Source organism: Anas acuta, chromosome 3, assembly GCF_963932015.1.
Source record: "Anas acuta chromosome 3, bAnaAcu1.1, whole genome shotgun sequence".
NCBI lineage: Eukaryota > Metazoa > Chordata > Aves > Anseriformes > Anatidae > Anas > Anas acuta.
The window spans coordinates 21,525,384-21,545,994 of record NC_088981.1 but is presented as its reverse complement, the minus strand read 5'-3'; the positions used below and the strand labels follow the sequence as shown (position 1 = coordinate 21,545,994).

At 35.2% G+C, this 20,611-nt stretch overlaps 1 protein-coding gene across 1 annotated transcript in view; it reads left to right on the top strand.

Moving 5' to 3' along the window:
* The window catches only part of RAB3GAP2 (RAB3 GTPase activating non-catalytic protein subunit 2), a 45,175-nt gene that overhangs the window by 21,218 nt on the left and 3,346 nt on the right, over nucleotides 1–20,611 (top strand). Inside the window, exons 11-32 of the mRNA XM_068675084.1 lie at nucleotides 367–526; nucleotides 2,126–2,342; nucleotides 2,676–2,819; nucleotides 3,058–3,140; nucleotides 3,677–3,741; nucleotides 4,103–4,193; nucleotides 6,286–6,413; nucleotides 7,270–7,483; nucleotides 9,110–9,207; nucleotides 10,084–10,189; nucleotides 11,285–11,445; nucleotides 12,333–12,549; nucleotides 12,914–13,087; nucleotides 13,225–13,331; nucleotides 14,331–14,397; nucleotides 15,115–15,185; nucleotides 16,475–16,510; nucleotides 16,984–17,058; nucleotides 17,301–17,519; nucleotides 18,890–18,979; nucleotides 19,064–19,282; nucleotides 20,373–20,531. Coding sequence (XP_068531185.1) covers nucleotides 367–526; nucleotides 2,126–2,342; nucleotides 2,676–2,819; nucleotides 3,058–3,140; nucleotides 3,677–3,741; nucleotides 4,103–4,193; nucleotides 6,286–6,413; nucleotides 7,270–7,483; nucleotides 9,110–9,207; nucleotides 10,084–10,189; nucleotides 11,285–11,445; nucleotides 12,333–12,549; nucleotides 12,914–13,087; nucleotides 13,225–13,331; nucleotides 14,331–14,397; nucleotides 15,115–15,185; nucleotides 16,475–16,510; nucleotides 16,984–17,058; nucleotides 17,301–17,519; nucleotides 18,890–18,979; nucleotides 19,064–19,282; nucleotides 20,373–20,531 — 2,901 coding nt within the window. The remainder of the gene's footprint in view (nucleotides 1–366; nucleotides 527–2,125; nucleotides 2,343–2,675; nucleotides 2,820–3,057; nucleotides 3,141–3,676; nucleotides 3,742–4,102; nucleotides 4,194–6,285; nucleotides 6,414–7,269; nucleotides 7,484–9,109; nucleotides 9,208–10,083; nucleotides 10,190–11,284; nucleotides 11,446–12,332; nucleotides 12,550–12,913; nucleotides 13,088–13,224; nucleotides 13,332–14,330; nucleotides 14,398–15,114; nucleotides 15,186–16,474; nucleotides 16,511–16,983; nucleotides 17,059–17,300; nucleotides 17,520–18,889; nucleotides 18,980–19,063; nucleotides 19,283–20,372; nucleotides 20,532–20,611) is intronic.

Sequence of the window (20,611 nt, the reverse complement as noted above, 5' to 3'; positions counted from 1 at the left end):
AAAAGGTTGTAGCTTAATGCTTTCAAGAAGGCTGATAAAAGGCTAAGAAATCAGGAAGAACAATCAAGATTGAATTTAAAGTATTTTCAAGACTGTTTGGCAGTCAGAGAGGGCTTACAAAGTAACACACTGCTCTGAGAACCTTGTGTGACAACACATTGCCAAGGCAGCTGCTTATCCTAGTTTCTGAAGTTTGGTTTTCAGTAGGACATTGACAGACCTACAGGATCTCTCAGTAGACAGCACAAAGAGTTGTCATCATTTGCTCTTCATTTTACCCAAATCTTTATGGTAGGAAAAATAGCAAGAGAAAAATTAGTCTTTATAAGATACTGTTTAGTATTTCTCAGAAAAATTTGTATCTAGTGTTTTTCTTTGATTTTTAGGTTTGGACTTCCAGATTCCCGTCGCCATGGTGAAAGGATATGTCTTTCTCCATGTAACACATTAGCAGCAGTAACAGATGATTTTGGAAGAGTTATTTTACTGGATGTTACAAGAGGACTTGCAGTTCGCATGTGGAAAGGTATGATAGTATATGTAAATACAGCAAATATCTTTCAAAAATACCGTGGCTTCTTATATTCAGACTTAGAATTCCAAATGTTATTCCATTATTATGAAAGACTTTAGTATGTTGTCTTATTACGAACTGAATATTAAAGATGGATTTGTTGTGAACTCCATATGGGGATTGTTGTACCAATCCGTGTAATACCGAAATAGCATATAGTAACAGTTTGGTTTGTATTGTTTCCCTGCAGTCTGTATCCCAGCAGAACACTTTTGGCCTATTTTTTTTTTTAAAGATCTTTAGCTCTATTATCCAAGATTTCTTCGCTTGATAATCTGTAGTATCTTCTTAAATTCTGCTGATAAAGTAAACGATTTTTCAAACTTCTGCTTAGAGGACACACAATTCGTTACACTGTCATTTCATCATGGTTACTGCATAGCAAGTGAGTGTTCAGTGTCTTCTGAACTGAGTTTTTTTTAAGGAAATGTAGACGTTAAGCTTCCAAATTGTAATCATACCTAATCTTATAACATCTGTTCTGTCTACAGAATTAAAATCTTGCATTTTTTTTTTTAATGAGATGAGAGAGATGTTTTGTGTATAGGTAGTAAATCTCTCTCTCTCCTGACAGTTCAGATTAGTGGTCATGAATATAGTAGCAACTTCAGGGACATGCTGGCAGTGTAATAGCTATAGTAATTTTTAAATAAATTTTTAAATATTTTTAAATAAAATTTTTAATAAATCTTTTCTTCCTTACTGAGAGCTTCATATAATGTAGGTTCTACTGTCAGAGTCCCAAGGTTTTTTTGGTTGTCAGACACATTTGCCAGCCTTTCCCTACAGCAGCTTTGAGTGAGAGTGTTGAGATATGAAATTGTTTGTTTGTCTTAAGCAAATCTGTCTAATTAATTAAATATTTTGGACCATATCTTTATCATTAATACAGTTGTGAATACTTTGCAGCCTTCTTGGTGTAATATATCTTGTTGTCAGCTTGTTCTATGCATTAATGTTTCACTTGTGGATTGGAGTATTCATTCACGCTTGCTATAAAACATTGCATTTAGTGATGTCAGCAGAATATTTCTTCCTCTTTTGTTTATGAAGTTTGTAAGAGTTTGTACTTGCATTACCCAGAGAGAAAGTGAAGATGAGCATTGTTTACTAAGAATTGCATTTTAATCAGAAAAACATATGAACAAAAACTTATATATCCTACTTGACTATGCAAGTTTCCTTCTTCATTAAATCTTCTCTTTAGTTTTGAAATGTAAGAAATTTGGACGCATCTCTTTTTTCTGAGAAGTTTGTGCATTGATGCAATATTGAAAGTACAGGCCAGGTGAGGGTTGTTTTTTTTTTTATTTTTTTTTTGTGGCTTCTCCCAGAAGAACTTGTTCCATGCAAAAGTGTTGCAGGAGGCAGCATTTGGTTTGTCTCTGATGAGTCTTCTGATGGGCCCTGCTCTGAGTGCAGGGACTAAAGCTTAACAGGAATCGGGCTATTGAAAAGCTTGACAGCTTGCCACTGGTAAGCGGGTGGTAATGTATCTTCATCTTGCATTAATTTCTGTACACTAATGGATTTCTGTCTTCTCTTACAAAGGGTACCGTGATGCAGAAGTTGGCTGGATACAGACTGTAGAGGACCTTCATGAGAGGGAAACTGAGAAGGTGGATTATTCTCCTTTTGGAAATGCACAGTGTCCAAGCAGAGTGGCTCAGTTCCTTGTGATCTATGCTCCAAGGAGAGGAATTTTGGAAGTGTGGAGCACACAGCAAGGGCCTCGTGTTGGGGCCTTCAATGTGGGGAAGCATTGTCGGTAAGAAATGGTTAGGATGTGGGCACACTAAGCTGTGTTGGTGCAGTACACCAGTATATGCATATTCCAGTGACAAAAGTGGAGAGCGCTGGCAGGCTCTTTCTGCATTCTCTGGAGTGTTTCTAGTGAAAGCAGCAACTTGTTTTATAGAATGGGATTCTGTCATGCTTCATCACTCTACAGACTTCACTGATAAACACATCTAGCAGTTGTTAAGCTTTAGCTTTATATATATATAAAAAAAAAAAGTACCATTTTATTCAAGATATGAAAATTGAAGGTTGCTGATTTCATTCTTAACAGTAAATGCCATGTTTTTTTCATTGGTTTCAGGTTATTGTATCCTGGTTATAAAATAATGGGTTTAAACAATGTGACCAGTCAGGGATGGCAGCCCCAGACTTACCAGATATGTCTTGTTGATCCAGTTGCTGGAAGTGTAAAAACTGTCCATGTACCTTTTCATTTTGCATTGAGGTAAGGACTTTATGGACTCTATTTAAGCAACTGAATTTCATTATTGTTTTTAGAAACTATTTTATTTATAGAGAGTGATTCTTGTGTTCATTCTCAGGCTGAGTACTACTCTGGTAATATCATTATTTTTTTTTAAGCATTAAGTTTATTTTTATTAATATAACATTACCTTAAAGTATCATAAATGTAAAGTAGAAAACTTCAGTTTTCTTCATACAGTTAAATTATTTCTCTACAGTGACAAAAAAAGTGAGCGAGCAAAGGATATGCATCTAGTGAAGAAGTTAAATGTTTTACTCAAAGCTAAAGCCTCAGATCCAGGTAGGTTCTCTTAACATACAGTTTGAAGAAATTATTTATTAAATGGTTTGTCTATTATTTTTCCTGTAAGTATAGAAACACAGGCATGATAACAGTGCTTTCTAACAGCTGCAAGTGCTATGAATTATGATCTTTAAGTGGCTTGTATTTTTTTGTAAACTACTGGATTAAATTTATCTCATGCAAAGATCCAGTATAAGTTTTGTCTGCTAGTTAAATCTTTGATCAAAATCTACTTTGAGTGCTTGCTAGAAACATGATCTGTTTGCAACCTGTTATGCTATGTAATGCTCAGCATTTGAATCTATATATCCTTCGTCCTTGAAATAATACATAATTCTTACAGAAGATAGATTTGGAAATGCCACTGAGGTGTTGTTTTGTTTTCATCAAGCCTATTTTGACAAGCTCTCTAATGTCTTCAGCTCTGTAGCATGAACTGATCATGTACATCTCTGCTGTGGTGGAGGTAGACTTGTTTGTCAGAATCCATTTTGACAAATATGAATTAATATCATCATCGTCTTTGTTTGCAGACTCGATTGAAGCTGAAGCGAAGGAGTTAATACTTGATATTAAATACCCTGCTACAAAGAAACAGGTGAATATTTAAAGTCAGTATACTTCAATATTAGAAAAATGTTGTGTTATTAGATTAGAACTAAACGCTTTTAAAATATTTAAAAATATTTTAATTGTTCCTAGAGTTGAAGCAAATGATTGAGCTATTATATTGACTTGTTCCTTCCTCAAGGCATCTTCCATGATAAGAATTGAAATAATAAAAATAGAGCAGACCAGCAGACCTTACTATAGAATCAAAATATGCCACAAGTATATGTGAAGACAAAAAAAAAAAAGCTGAAAATAGTTGTCAAAGTTTTGCTGTTGTTGGCTTACTTTATATGTTTTAACAGTAAAATGAAGTAAATGTTTAATTCTGTTAAATGTCTGCTTGACAGGCTCTGGAAAGTATATTGACAAGTGAACGCGTGCCACTTTCATCTCTCACAAACATCACTCAGACATTAATGGATAATTTAGAAAAACAGGGTAGGTGGATATTTATTTTGCAAATACGGAGAGGCATTTGCACTGTCTGCAGTGCTGTAAGGCAATTGTAGAACTGCTCTGTTCCACAGGGGTATCAGACTTGATCTGCTTAGTTTTGACGCTAGATTTCACAGTATATTGCTTCTACAAATTTATCTTTTTTTGCATGCAGACAGCAAATAGCTTGCTAAAAAATATGCTTTGCTATACTTGCCACGTACATAACAATTTGTGATTGTACATAAAAAGAAGAATAAATTAACTGGACTGAGCACTTGCATCTAGAAAAAAGCTTCCTTTTGATAAAAGGCTTCACAGACTGAAGATATTTCAGTCCTCTCTCTCTCTTTCGTAGGAAGACAGTAAAGATATAGTACTTTGGATCTGTAAATCTTAATGTACTGGAGGCACTGAGTATCTGAATTCTGGTCAGATGCCTAGTGTCTTCTCTTGGTAAGCTTCACTGACTTAAATTTCATGTTTTGTCATTATCCATTAATTATCCATTCAAAAAAACCAACGTTGTTGCTAAAGTCTGTGAGGTTCTTTCTTTGAAATAATGCACTGGGATCTTTCCAAATCAGGAGAACCTTCTTTGTGTTTGAGGAGACCTTATTTAGGAGATCCAGCTGGATATTGAGGAATAAAGAGGAGAAGCATGTGCCTGCCACTTTGTGTATGTTGTGACTTCTCGGCAGAAGAAATCTGTGCATTTTTTTTTGTTTGTTTTCCCTGGATTCATTTCAACTTGTTAGGAGGAGAAGACTCTTAACAATAAGAGTCAAGAAATCCCTATCACTGTTGTGTCATAGTTCTAAATAAACTGTTTGCCAATTAGAATGGCTGTTTCCCTTGAGACAGCTTCAGTTGAGAATGTGGCAACACATTTTCATATTTTAAAAGCTTTGAGGGCAAATCTTGCTGAGGACATTTTTCGTGGTTTTGACCATTTTCTTGAAGTGGTGTTTAAAGGAGAGAGGGAGTTTCACATATGCAGTTCTGTAAGAACTCTCTTTTTTAAGTGTCCTTTTCCACTGAAGAGGAATTGACAGTTGTATATTTAGTGAGGTCTGTGTGTGTATTTTTGTGTATTATTCCCATTAATCCTGTATTGTCATACATAACATTACTTCCTCACAGTCACAATAAAGAACAAACTTTTCTAATGTTCCAGTCTTCTAATTTCACAAGAGTAGTGGCATATCTTCCACTTGTGCTTAGTAGGCAAAAGATAATGTGAAACAGATGCCAGGCTCCATGAATGTTGTGGTTGTGAAGAAGAGGTCAAGTGACTGTGTGTGGCAAACACTGCATTTTTCTGCTTTGTAGGATTTTTTAATAGCAATGGGACAATAGTGTTTAAACTTCATAGGGAGAAGATCATATTTAGAAGCTGTTGTAGATGAAGTTAATGGATTTAGAGATACCTTCCGTATAGAAAGGTGTTTTTAGAATCCCTGTGAAATGTTTTCTTTTCCAGCGGATAAGTTGGAATAAGTTTTTATTCAATGTTGCATTGGTGTTAGCTGCATATATTCAGATTGCTTTATTCAAAGTTCAGAAACAATTACATGCATTAGATTTCCAAGACTAAGATTGTAGAAATAAAAATGACAGTGTTGTGCAGAGATGAAACTGAATTCATATAAATAGATGTCAGGCTCTTTTCTGATATAATGGGTGTGCTATGTTAAAATACTGGCAGAACAAATAAAAGGTAATAGTTTGGTAATTACTTCTTGATAAAAGAATCTGAGACTCAGTGTCTTTTAATTTGGGGCAATTTGTGGTTTGGCCTTAACTCAGGAAAAGACAAATATTTGTTTTGTTCAGTTCCACATTATCAACCACATTCATTTTTAAAATGAGCCTGATATCTTTCTCTTTAATACGTCTCATAAAAATAGCTCTTGTTTTATAATGACAGGAATTAGAAGTAATCTTCGCAAACAGCAGTGCATCAGAAATTAGATTGACATATAGGTCCTCTGGTGTGATTTCAAAAAGGAGAAGTTTAATGTGGCTGCAAAATATGTTCCACTACTTCAGGCTATATATACGAGTTAAAATGCAGGGTCTTTTTCCTCCTCAGAGCTCGAGTGTGTGGATGAAGGACTACTGCAGTTCTGTGCAAACAAGCTAAAGCTGTTACATCTTTATGAACTAGTGAGCAAACTAAATTCCCAAAGCATACAGGAAGACACTAAACCCTCAGAAAATGTGAGTAAATTCAAAATTCAGTTATCTTGTAGAATTGACAATGATTTAAGTATAAAATGTTTTCAGGGCCTTGGATAAAAATAAGTAGGTAAACTAAATCCATTTTTGTAGGCTAAAACTTTTAATGAAGTACTTGTTTTGTAATACCTTCTATTGATCTTTTTTTTTATCTACCTTATGAATGCATAGTAAATAATATACCTAAAATTATTTGGTAGTCACAGAAAGTCAAGACAGAAGTGAAAATAGAATCAGGATCCCCTGATTTCAGTCCTTTATCCAGAGTAGCATATTTTTAACAACTTAATTAGGGAGAGGTATTCTGGGACCAGTGAAAATCATGAATTCTGATATTTGCACAAACATTAGAAGATGGGCTCTTAAGCAGAATTCTGTGGTCAGCATCGTAATTTGGCTTGCTTTTTAAATAATAAATGACAAGTGCTTATAAACTAATAGAAGATATACAGAATGGTATTATCAAGCAAATGCCCATATGGGCAATAGCTACACCATGAGCAAGATCTAAGTGTGGGAAACATGCCTAGTGAAGTCCTTAAAAATTAAGTTAAACAAGGTCTCCTTAATCCATTATGATTATAATAGAATTATGTACTTTATATATTATGAATATTATATGTGTGATAGTGATATATTTTATATACGATTATTATTTATAGTTGTAACTGATTATTGATCATTTTATCCTTTTTAAAAAGATATTTCTAATGCTCAAAATGAAATATTTTGACTCTTCTGACTTCTGTTTAAGTCTTTGCTGTGTTTTTCTCTAAAACAAAAAAAAAATAATTAATATTCTTGGGATATGAGATTTTTGGGGGCTTTTGCTTTTAAGGACTTGGCTAAACTGCTTCGGCTAGAAGAAAAAGATTTTCAGAGGCTCCAAACATTGCTGGAGAACTACAAGAAAGAAAACACCCAAACTTCTGTTCAGTTTGCTGATGAGAATGATGATGTATTGTCTGTGAAAATGTTCTTGGAGTATTTAGAGTATGAAAAGGATGTGATTAATGTGAAAAATATGGAAGACAGCAAATACGTGGCTTTAGGTAAGAGCTACTGAACTATTTGTCAGGTTACCTTAAAGATTATTGTTTACATCTCAGAATATAAACAAATATTTTAGTCTGAACTTGGAGTCCTTTAATAAGTTGGTCTACCTCAAAGAAATTTGTGACAGTAATAGTTCTAGACTCTGACCTTTTTAGCCATGGGACAAGTCTTTCTACCTAGGTGGATATTAAGACAAGTTAACTACATATGTGGATATGTTTACCCTAAAGCGATGTTATCACTCTTCATTTATTAACACCACTAAGTTGGACAGTGGTAACTAGGTACTTCAAAGAGCAAATGTATTCTCATTTGCTTCATGGTTACAGCACCTTGAGAGTTTAGTTAATGATAGGAGTTACCTCATGTATAGGACCTCAGAGATGAGAGGAGATGACCAGAACCATTACATGAGGGAATAGAGACCACTAATTTCTGGAGCTGGGAAGGCTTTTGACACTGATATGAAATTTTGATGGTGGGAGAGGTCAGGAACCTTGCTGAGGTGTCTGTTGGGGTGTGCGTTAGAGTTGCTGTCTGAACTCAGCTTTTGTTTGCAAATCTGTTCCAAACTGACCTTGAGAGGCTCTTGAGGAATATCTAGTGGAAGTAAGTTGGATTAAATCTGTTTCAAAGGCACTGTCTTTCCACATGACTTCTTTTCTGGGGAATTCTTGGTACAGACATGGAATTCTGTACACCGGCATTGTTGTGTGGTGTTTCATTCCTCTTCCAGTCAGTGGGAATTTTACCAGGCTGTCACAACTTCTCAAATATGGTTAGTGGCTTAGCAACTACATCCACCAGTTCCCTCAGGAACTGCTGATGCATCTTACCAGGTTCAGTGGATTAGTTCACCTTTAGGTTCCTTAGCTGGTCTCGAACCTGATCTTCTCCCACATTGGCAGTTCATTGTTCTTTCAGTTCCTGTCTTTGACTTCTGTGACTTGATCTATGTGACTGGAGCTCTTGCTGGTGAAGACTAAGGCAAAAAATGTCATTTTGTACCTCAGCCTTCATTATATCCCTGGTGACCAGGTCTCCTATTTCCTTCTGGAGAAGGCTCACAGTTACCCTGTTCTTCCTTTTATCCCTGATTTATCTATAGAAGCTTTTCTTGTTGTTCTAAATATGAATATTGTGCTGAGGAATTTGGATGGTTTCTTGAAGATGTTTTTCCAATTTTCCCTTGCCTCAAAGGGATGCTCAGAGATCTGTAGCTCTGATAAAGTTTGGATTATGTATTTGGTTTGTTTTGGATTTCTTTTTTTAATTGCTTGAAGTACATCTTGTTTGCTATACTAGATACAGTATGATTCCACAGTTACTTAGTGAATAAACTTGTCCAACACATCTAGCTATTCCTTGAATGGAACTAAAAACAGTACAATAACTTTTCTGATAAATCTGTTTTCCTCTGCCTCTTGTAATGGTAGAAACACTGATGTCCTTTGTAACGAACCGCCTTCTCCACCAAGGGTAAAGTGTCAGAGTATCCTCAACATAAGTTAGTCCTTTTTATTGCACTCAGCAGGACCTGATCAATAGATTTTGTATAAACGTAAGGGAGAGGCTGTGGCATTGGATTTCATTCATCATGTTCACTAATCTTTTTACTTCAGGCAACTTTTTCTTTTGGAAGTGTTTGTGTGGAGAGAGTTCCGCAGAGGAAATGTGTCATGCATTGGAATCAGCAGGTTTTAGCCCTCAAGTATTGTTGGTAAGATATTTAGTAAGGTATTTATTATGTATGTTAAAATGTTCTGGTTTTAGAAACAAAACACTGAAATGAAAAATATGTATGTTGGCCTTTTGATTAATGATGTTCTCAGGCTGTTTTTCATGTTCATATGCCCCCAACGTTTTTTTTTTTAGTTGCTCATATTTACACTTACCACTTAGATTTCAAAACAATTCCTCAAGTAGAAAATGTGGCCATGCTAGTGGGAACGTCTAGAGTATGCACTGAGTAGACTACAAGTGTTGTCATGTAAAGTTTTGCTGAAAATTTATTTTACAAAGAGAAACAAAAATAACGTGAGTAGTTAATTTCAGGTACAGAGACATTTGTTAAAATTCCTTGTTACAATAAGCAAATAAGTTATTTAAAAAAAAGTCTAAGTAAACTCGTCAGAATCACGAGTAGTGTTGAGACAATCATCTTTCTTTCATCTGCATGTAATTTTTTTTGCTACTTGTCTTCCACCAACTACCCGATGAATGAAATACCTATTACTTTTAATTAATAAGTAATTAAAATTGATGTATTACTTAGCTGTATTAAGATTTTCAACTGTAATATTAACAACTACTATTTTTTACCAAGTTAAGATTGCTAACAAACTTATATGAGCTGTCTGTGCATTCAGAAGAGTATCTTTCAGATATTTTAGAAAACACTGATTGTATAGTTTCCTTTCAGTCTGTCAGAGTTTCTTATGTAATATATTTTTAACCTTCTATATTAGTATAAGGACTCATTGATATCACAGTTCAGCTCCATGACACGCAGTTTGTTCAAGAAAGTGATTGCATCGGGTATTTCAATATCACAGTTTCTTCTGTTGCTTTAATTTTGTATTCTCTTCTTTTCCAGTCACTCCTTCTCAATTTATGGCTTTCCAGGGAAAAAGACATTCTAGAAAAACAAGACTCTACCAGTTGCCTGTATACTATGCTGTCACTCCTGAGCAAAATGAAAGGTGAGATGTGCACTTGGAACATTTAAACACAGTGGATGTTAGTTACTAGATTTTTTTTTTTTGCAGATGTTAGTTATTAGAATTTTTTGGTGGTTGTTAATTATTATTATTATTTTTTTTGTGATGAATCCGTGTTATCATTTAGTTCCCTCACTCAAAAAGCTGTAACAGGACTAAATATTGCATTTTGATATATTCTGTAACAAGCAACTAACTTAAAAATGCAGTCAAAGTCTGAGGATTGTTGCAATTAAAGGCCTGCTTCATGCCTTGCTTTCTCACTCACCAACAAGTAGACACAACTACTATTCGGCACCAGAAGGTGGCTGTTCATATCGCTTTCCTCTTTTTTTGTTGTTGTTTTTCTGTGTATAGTTCTGACTCTTCTGCTTGCCTGGTACTCAGAAGTCCTTCGAGTTGCTTTAACTCATGTTGAGACACCAACACCATTATTCTAGCAACATTTGTTTACTATACAACTCCGTAATTCAAGGGGTGCTCTCTAAAGTCAACTTTACACAAGTTACCCCAGATAATGGAATGAACAAATATGGATTCTTCTACCTCACATAAAACTGCTATAGATACGTCTCTGCCAGGTTCCCTTATATGTAGCTCACTACAGGACACCATTATCAGCTTGAAACTGGAAGCATGAGTAAGCTGTTGCTGTTGTCTGAACAAATTAATTCTGCTGAACATGAGATTCCCTGAAGAGAGCCAGCTAGAGTGGGTGCATTTAATGGGTATAGTGTTTTGAATCACAAAGGAAGCTGGCTGAATTGTGAAGTGTCATTTTTGTTGTATTCCTTAAATCTAGTTAAGTGTTCAGCAGGATTTACTGCCAAGTGGTTTAGATTTGTTGCCTGTTTGTTGCCTATGAGTGAAATTTGGAGAATGAGTAATTCATGTTCTGCTCTTTATTTTACATTTGACATATAATCTAGGAATTGTATGCTACACATCTAGAACAAGATAATGTAGAGTAATTGGAAATTGCTCCTAATACATGCTGCATTAATAAGTGCTGCTTTTAGGGTTGGTTCTAACATCTCATGACCCAAGTTAAGTTTCCTACTGTCTCTGTCTCCGCAGTTGCTATCGATGAGTCCTGGGACACGCAGTCCGTTTCCCCCTGGTGGCAGCAAATGCGAACAGCTTGTATTCAGTCTGAAAATAATGCAGCTGCCTTATTATCTGCTCACGTTGGAAACTCTGTTACTGCACAGATAATTGACAGTGTGACAGAGAAGAAGGTCAGTCACTGTGTACTTCTCATCTCAGTGCTATTTACTGTGTCAGCTCCATGCAAATTGCTGTCTTTGTAATAGAGTAACATCCTCAACATTCACTTGTTCTGACATGGGCACAAGCATGCTATCCTGCAAGCCTGAAAACTTGTATTCGAATGTGAAGAATATTATGCTGAGGTAAATGAAAGATATGTCAGAATTATTTGCTACACATATTTAAATATCCAGCTATGCTGGATGGGGCTTTGGCCAACCTGATCTAGTGGGTGGCATCCCTGCCCATGGAAGGGGGGTTGGAATTAGATGATCTTTAAGGTCCCTTCCAACCCAAGCCTTTCTATGATGATTGTATGATAAAGCTAAAAATCAGGTCTGCAACCTCCTGGAAAAATTCTTGGGGTTCCTATCAGTCTACTTGCTGATTAACATGAGAATATCAAAGTAGGGCACAGATAAGGTATCATCCAATTCTTCCAGATGCATGAGGTGTAATAAATATTTTTTTATATGGTAGGAGATTGAAATATGGGTTGAATAATCATATGTAAGGAATGAAAAATTGTATTCAAGGACTTAAAATTAAATCTCTTTGGTCAAAAAGTAGGTTAGAATCCCTTCAAACGTGAACTTAATAATTATAAGATGGCCTTTCAAGTCCTGTTGTTTCCTTATACTTTTTGTTAAGAATCTGTGTGGCTTGAGCACTATGAGCAGTGTGGGGTATTAATTTATCTTTCCGTAACAGTTCATATACACATTTCAAGCTAAACTGTTTTTAAAATAGAGTAGCTCTTGAGATATAGCTTTCAATTTTAATACTGTGCGTTTTCGTAAACAAAACCATGTTACTTTAAATGAACAGATCTAAAACAGTTTTTATGTTCTGTTAGTTTTCCCAAATAATTGTAGGTTCAGACACGGAATCCTGGGAAGCACTTTCTCTTGATGCCGAATATTGGCAACTTCTGCTGAAACAGTTAGAGGATTGTCTGATACTTCAGACACTACTGCACAGCCAAGTGAGCAAGAGGCCAAAAAAAGTTTCATCTCTACAGACAGAGCCTTTGGGTAGGATTTCTGTAAAGAAATTGCTGGAAGGTGGAAAAGGTACGTTTTTTTTCTTGGAAAGACGTTGGTTATCCTTCTAATAGACTTCTGAGATATCCATACCTACTTTGTGAAATACACTGCACTGGAAATTGTTCTGCTGGTAGTATTTATTAGTTTAAAAAAACAAAGCAAACGATGTAGAATGCTGTTTCAAAATGGTAAAAGGGTATTACTGAAAGGACTATATTGATTGTAAACCTCTTAAGTTGATTACGAATTTTTTGATTTGCAAAACCATCCTAATATAATTAATGGTTAAGTCATCTCTCTTTTCTTGTCTTTCAATTCTGAGCTACAAATCTTATGAAATACTTTCTGTGTATCTATCCCAAACTTTTTTTAATTGTTTTTACCCTCCCAGGAGGTATTGCTGACACTGTAGCAAAGTGGGTTTTTAAGCAAGGCTTCAATCCTCTTGTACTGAATTTGGCACAACACAGAAACAATACAGAGAGTACTGAAGAAGCTGCAGAATTGCATACAAATATCTTTCTTGAGGAACCAGAAGCAGATGAAGGCTTGGAAACAATCCTAGGTAAGAAAATAACATGACTCTTTGAAATCTTAAATGCTTTCAGAGCTGTTTTAGATGCTGCTGTTGTGAATAGCAGAAATTATAGTGGGAAGAGGTCTGTCTTGTAACTTTTCTTTTTTTTTTTTTTTCCCCCCTAGAGCTGCTGCAACTAGCATATCAGCAGTTTCCATGTAGTCTTGAACTGGATGTACTCCATGCACATTGCTGTTGGGAATATGTAGTGCAGTGGAATAAGGACCCAGAGGTAAAAGAATTTCATTTGCAGGCAGTAATGGTTAAGAACAGCTATCTAGTTTCACAAGTTTTAGTTCATAAAAACTTTCATTAAGAAAGCACTGAGTTTGAAAGTGTACTCGTTACACTTTTTCTGTGGTAAGTGTCAAGTACAAATTGAATTGAGTCCTAAGTTGAATGGTACCTCACAGTGACAGGACAGTATACTTCTGAGCTAACAGATTATCAAAACTGCTTCAAGTAAGCAACGTGAAGTGTTCTCTGTCTGTTTTGTGAGAATTCAAAAGTTTATTAATTCCTACAAAATAGTGATGAACCCTTCCTCTGCTCTATATGTGCTAAGAGATCACAGAATACTCAATTTGTCAGACTAGATCCACTCCATTTAAAGAGAAGTTTCTTGAACATTCTTCTTGGATTTTTTCTTCTTCCCTCTAGCTACTGCTGGGAATTGTCAGGAATTTTGCCTTTTTCTTTTCCCTGTTTTCCATTGCTCTCCTACAGCTTTTCTAATATTAGAAAATGAAGTTCTATGATGAGTTTTTAAGATGGTAAGAAAACTAATGTCAGTGCTGCTCTGATCTGTGCAACATAACACCTTGCTACAGAAAAGATTAATTTGAGGTTTTAAACTTACTCAATCATAATGACATGGAGTGAAAAAAAGTATTTTTCTAGCACAAATAGATTCTTGTATTTGAAAAATGGACTGTTAGTCACTGGAGGTATCTTTCAGCAATGAATGTTAGTGGTACATATATTGTAACAAAACCCTGAAAATAGTGAAGAAATCATAATGTGTCTGTGATTGCTGGAACGTACTTTGCCATGTGCATGCATGTTTGTCAACGGAAAAGACTGCAAGATCAGAATAACTTACAAGTTCTATAAGTCAAAAATGAGTAGCTTTAAAATAATTTGGGCCCCTTAAGAATCAATAGTTTACATTTAAGACAAGTTTTAAATAATATAGTAACTTGTTCTTTTACTTTTTTTTGTTTTACATAAGGAAGCATGTTTTCTCATTAGGTCTATAGACCATCTTAGATGCATCGTTAACGCTCATGTTCAGCACGGTAAGTATGATGCAATCATTAAAAATGACCTCTGCAATTGTAAAGACCATACAGATTAAATGATTTTCTATAGACAAGTGTAAACAGGTGTAGTTCATAGTATTAATGGCCTTTTTGTCAGCACCCCTATCACCCCCAGTAAACTTCCTGCTGACGTTTTTCTTGCTGAGACTTTAACCGTTTCCATCAGAAATATGGAAATATGTTGATTTGATAAAGCTAACATTCAACTAAGAACTAAAAATTGCTTTGAAACATATTTCCTTATTTTCATTTAAAATAGTGACACATGGTCCTTGCAATCAGAGTTCATACACTTCTTAATACTCTGTTTAAGTGAATGTGATGAGTTCCCTTTTTTAGAGATTATATATGCAAATAAGGCGTAATCTGTGCCTAAAGCACTAGTCTTGTACCTCCATGCCTAGTCTCAGTTTCTGCATACCTGCAATGTTTAACCCAGTCTGCATAAATACAACAATTTCAATGAATGATTCATTGCACTTCTGGCTGGATTTGATCTCTGAGATAGTCTCTCCTTGAGAAATGTGAAGTTCAGGTATTAAGCAATGAGGATGACAATTCCTTCTTGTTTCATTCATCATCTTAATTTCTACTATTAAAGGAACTTTGGCCTATGGCTTTTTGCTCCATACTTACATTACCTAAAATCTCCCTTCTAGTCGTAGAGAGTTCACAAGTTTGTGTTTGTTTTAGGTATTGCTCTGATGATGTGGAATACATTCATAGTAAAAAGGCTCTCTTCTGCTACATATCTAATGGACAAGGTAAGAGTCACACTCTGACTGTAGGTTTGAGGCTGAATTCTTAATATTAACTGAAAGCGAATCTACTATTTTTAAGCTATGGATGTACAGCAGCAGCTAAATGATTTTTAGCATAAAAGTCCAGATATAAAAAAGATATTAAAAAAAAAATTGTTTTATATTCAAAAACAAAACAAAAAGCTAGCCAACCAAACAAACAAACAAAAACAAAACAAACAAAAAAAAAACACAACCAAACAAACCCAAACTGACAATAATTTACTTATCTTTTTTCGCCTCCTTTTCTCCTCTCGTTTTCTGCTTTTGTGTTTTGCTTAGCTGTGTCAGAATTGGAAAGTATTGTCTTTCTCATTCCTTTCAACAAAGTTGTGTACAGGTGTAGCAGATGTTCCTTCTGCAAAAGCTCTTTTCCAGCATTTATATACATCCATCAAGATTATTTCTGCCTACATTAACATCCACAGAAGAAATAAGGGTTTTTAACTGTTTTTGCACACAATGACTATTACCTCAAACAAGCATCATGTAATAAATACTGCTAGCTTCTATGTATATACATTTGAAAGCTGTGAACTACTCCTCAGGGTCTGTGTTATGTAAGTAAAAGCATGTCTGACCTTTCCCCAACTCCCAGAGAAATAATTTCCAAACAGGTGGTGCTTTATCAGTCCCAAAAAGTTGTCTTCATTTCAGATGTTGAATCAGTGTAGCAGAAGTAGAGTTTAAATGTTCCTGTGATTCAGGACCCTGCTATCTCACTTCAGGTGTTGTTTAGACTCTGCCACAATATAATGATTATTGCTATTTCTTTCTGCTGTGGAAGAGATCTTTCACTGGTTTACGTGATTCATTGTGTGCAGAATGTGATTCAGTGTGTAGAAATTAGACCCAAGTGACATTGTAATAACTTTCCTAAACAGCAATGACAGAGGTGTCTCTTCTGAAGAATTCATATAGGCAAAGCATGAAAAGTTTAGAGAAGATTCTTATTAAACCTTTTCTATCTCAATGAATATTCTGCAGAATTTGCTCTTCCTTTCCTCTTCCCTCGTTCCCCATTGTTTCTTTATAATATCACAGTGTGTTAGCTCTTTTTACCTCTAGTTCTGTATCACAGAATTCACTGGGAATATTTTGGGAATATTTTAGCTACTTTTTCAATCCAGTGTGTTGCATTTTGTAGCTGTAATGAACTGTTTTATCTTTTTATAGTAGGAAAATGCTAATAACAGATATGTTATGATAAAAATGATTTAATTGTGCTAAAATACGTATATTTTTAAAAACAGGTGGGAAAAGCTCCGAAGGACAGATTATGCAGAAGGGCAAGTAATACTACTTTTGTCTAACTGAAAAAAAAAAAAAAAGCACACCTTAATTTGAATACTAGCTTGTGATTTGTTTTTGAAACTGTAAGTTTGAAACTTGAGATACAACATGACAAAATACTATTTTTCATGCATAATTATTAGTTAAAACTCTCGGAAGGCAGCTGATTTGCTCAGCAAATGGCATGTATTAAGTGTGAGTACATGAGCTACTCAGTCATCTTTACAAATACAGTATTGCAAATGGCTAAATTGAGATAATTTAATCTTTTCAAGATAATGGAAAGCTTTCTCTTATTCTGCTGTTTCTAAATCTTTGTGCTTAGGTGAATGTTTATTTAGCTTTAAGTATAATAGGCTAATAAACTGAGCTTAACATGTTAATGTCAACGACTGTCTTCTCAAACATATAGAACTATTAAAGTCTGTTTCAATTCCATGTGAAACAATTCAAAACCTACTGTTAACAGGATGTAGGCATGGGTGACACAGCAATGACGGCTTTTCTTGGCTGCTGTTCAGATCTTCTGCAAACATTGCTAGAGGTAAGTTTTTGTTTTTAATCTGTGGAAAGTAAGGAACACATTAATTTAAATTTAATTTTTAAATAATATGTTTATACTAATCTCTGTATTGTTCAGACAAATGTTGATATTGTTTTCTAGAGAATATAAAATTCTCTTCTTAATTTTATAGCAGAGAACTTGTGATTAAAGCTGTGTTTTTTGCAAAGAAGACCAATATAGGTGATATTTTGTGACTGACTACTTATGTATTCCTCTGGTAGGCTGATGTTAGTAGTGACGAAATGCAGGCTCCTGTCCTGGATACTGAAGATGCTTGGATGTCAGTAGAAGGACCAGTATCGATAGTAGAACTAGCGCTTGAGCAGAAACGCATTCACTATCCGCTTGTTGAACACCAGTTTGTGTTATGTACAATCTTGTACGCTATTATGAGGTTTTCTCTGAAGAGTGTAAAGCCTCTCTCACTGTTTGATAGCAAGGTACGTCTTCTGAAAGCTGATACGCATACACCTACTTATTACTATCCTTCCTCTTGGTATCTATAACATATGCTAGCTTTCACTTCTTAAACTGTTCATGCATGCTGTTACGACAGACATTTAGCCCACTGTGCTGTTAATGAAGTTGTTACCGGAATTCAAGATGACATACAAGCTTGGTACTTCTTATGATAAATATAAGATTTGTAGTGGCCTCAGATGCATGAAAATCAGCTCCTTAACAAATAGTTTGACTGAAAATACTGCATGGTAAAAACACTATGACAGGTTTTTCTAGTTGCTTTGAGAAGAGCCAAATCAGAAAACACAAATACTTAAGTTCAAAAATGTTATGTTGGTGTTGCTGTTGTATCCACTTTTGCTGATTATTATTCCAGAATTCTGAGCTTGCTGAAGAGAGAATACAGCTTGTAATTTAGATGCATGTCAACCACTAAGAAAAAAATGTTCACACACTCAAGGTTCGCATTTCCCTGTGAGCTTCGTGAGAGAACTTCTAACAGAACTTTAGGGAATATTGAGTGATGTCTGAAAAGAAGTATTTAAAAGTTTCAAAAAACTTTTATTACTTTATTTCTGATAACACAAGTCACTGTCTAGACTTGTGTGCTTGTCACTTGCCCCATTCCAGTATCAGTAATCTACTTCTACATAATTTCCTGAATCCCATTGGGTATTTCTCCTGGCTGTTATTTTAATTTGGAGAATGGCCCCAGTATGTAAGAACAATGCTACAAAGATTTTTCTTTCAAAACAACCATTTTTTTTATTTTCTGACTCCATGTGTCAGTACAGAGCAGGACTGCCAGAGATGTTTGTCATTTAGTGTATCATCACTGGAGGTGGTGGTGGGCTGAAACGAGAGCTACCATATGCCATCATTCAGCGGTTTACCTGAAATTTGATTAATCTGTAGTCAAGGAGACTTTAATTTTAAGTGGAGTCAATTGATAATAACTGAAAACAATTTTTGTATTAACTAGTTGATATTTCTTCCTCCATATGCTTAGCATGTTAATCTAGAACAATAAGTTGGGGAATAATAAATATGTATTGAATTCATCTCCAGCTGGTAGCATATCAGATACAAACACCTGCCCACTAAATTACGTAAGTTTGAAAGGAAACCCTTGAATAAGAATTTCATGAGTAAAGGATTGTTTTGTTCTGTAGTTTTAACTTAAAATACTAATTTTCATTCCCAAAGAGAAATGGAAGATGCAGTGCAATTTAAATGTAAAAAAAAAAATAAATAAATAAAAAAAAAATCTGCTTCCTTGTATTGGATCCAAGTGAACTACTTTCCTTTACTTTTATCTGTGACAGTTGTCTTTGGTTCTCAATTTTAGGGCAAGAATGCATTTTTCAAAGACCTTACTTCAATTCAGCTGCTACCTAGTGGGGATATGGATCAAAGTGTGTTATCCATACGGCAACAGGTAGGTATACGTTTTGTACTGAAAGTTCCTAAACTTCTGAAATTTCAAATACTACTGAAGTAATTTTTAACTCTTGCTTTCAAGTTCTTGATCAAAGTTGTGAGTGCAGCGGTTCAAAAACTATGTTCATCACAAAAGACTAAAGAAGTCTCAGAAGATGAATTGTTTCCCTTCGAAAAGGCAAGGAATTGGCCAACTTTGGCTGTGGATCTAGCTCAGTATCTTCAAATCTGTGAGGATGTGGTCAGAAGACATTATGTCTGTGAACTGTATAGTTATGGGATGGATCATCTTGGTGAAGAGGTAATAACACCTTTTTATTAATTTTACATCAATACAGCATTATGTCAGATACTCTGCTAGTTACACTTTCACTTACTGTGAAGGGTTAGGCAAGTCTTGCCAGGCTCAAAAAATTGCCAGGCTCAAAAAATCCCCAGACTGAAAAAGTCAAGCCAGAGAAGTACTTTCTCAAGGCCAGTAATCTTCCTTACTTTGCCTTCCTCTCAACAGTAATCTGGAAACATGACAGGGAGTTAAACTGTTGGTCTGAACTAGTACAACTCCTTGTATTCAAAATACTGCATTTGATATTTCAGGAATTTGTCCTTCACTTGTAATCTCTGCAACTGACAAAATCTTGAGGCGGAACCTCTGGTGGAAGTCCATCAAGAGTTGATGAGCTATTCTCATTCATGTAATTAATGGAGATAATCATGATAACAAATGTGCAAATTCCTAGTATGAGCTCTTAGTTAAAAAAAAAAAAAAAAAAAAGCAAAGTAGATCTGAAACCTTTGCAGATCATACTATACTCGTATAGGAGTAAGTTGTGAAATTAATGAGAAATTATAATTTTTTTTCCCTTTGGGGATGTTCTACTTCAATTTAACATATGGATTGAAAAATCTGCCTAAGTAGGCATCTTTTCTGTCATCTTCATACAAGACACGTAAAACTGCCTATAAAGAGAATGAGATCAATATATAGTTTAGACAGAAAAAAAATACACATTCATCTGCGTCCTCTGATTAGAATTTTAGGAAGTTTACCAGTCCTTGGGCAGAAAATCCATTGCTTTTTTCAGGGGAAAAGCAAACAGAATTAAAAGGAAGCTAGGAATATGTTGCTGAACTGCAAAACAGACCTCCAAATCATGCTAATCACTGTGTAAAGTACAGAGTAATTCTCTGCTTTTGTTCTCTCTTCCACTGCTGAGAAGCTTTTTAATAACATGCTTTCTTTACAGTGACAGGTAACACAAGAAATGGTCTCAAAGCCGTTTTTCCTAATGTCCTAAAGACTTCTGTAGATTCACCTTTTCGAGCCTGCAGATAGGTGATCTGTGTCATGCTCAAATAGTATCTAATTCTGTGTATTTATCTGTTTTCAGGCTTTTCTTCAGGTGACTGACAAAGAAGTGCTTGCATCACAGCTGCTCATACTGGCTGGACAGAGACTGGCCTTTTCCCTACTTCACGTACAGACAAAAGAGAGCGTGGAACTTCTCGCTAGACTTCCTCCAACACTATGTACTTGGCTTAAAGCTATGGTAAGTTAAGCTCGATTTAGGAAAACAGGTTGGCTAACAGAAGGTTCTGTTTATTCAGACAGATTACATCTGAATTAACC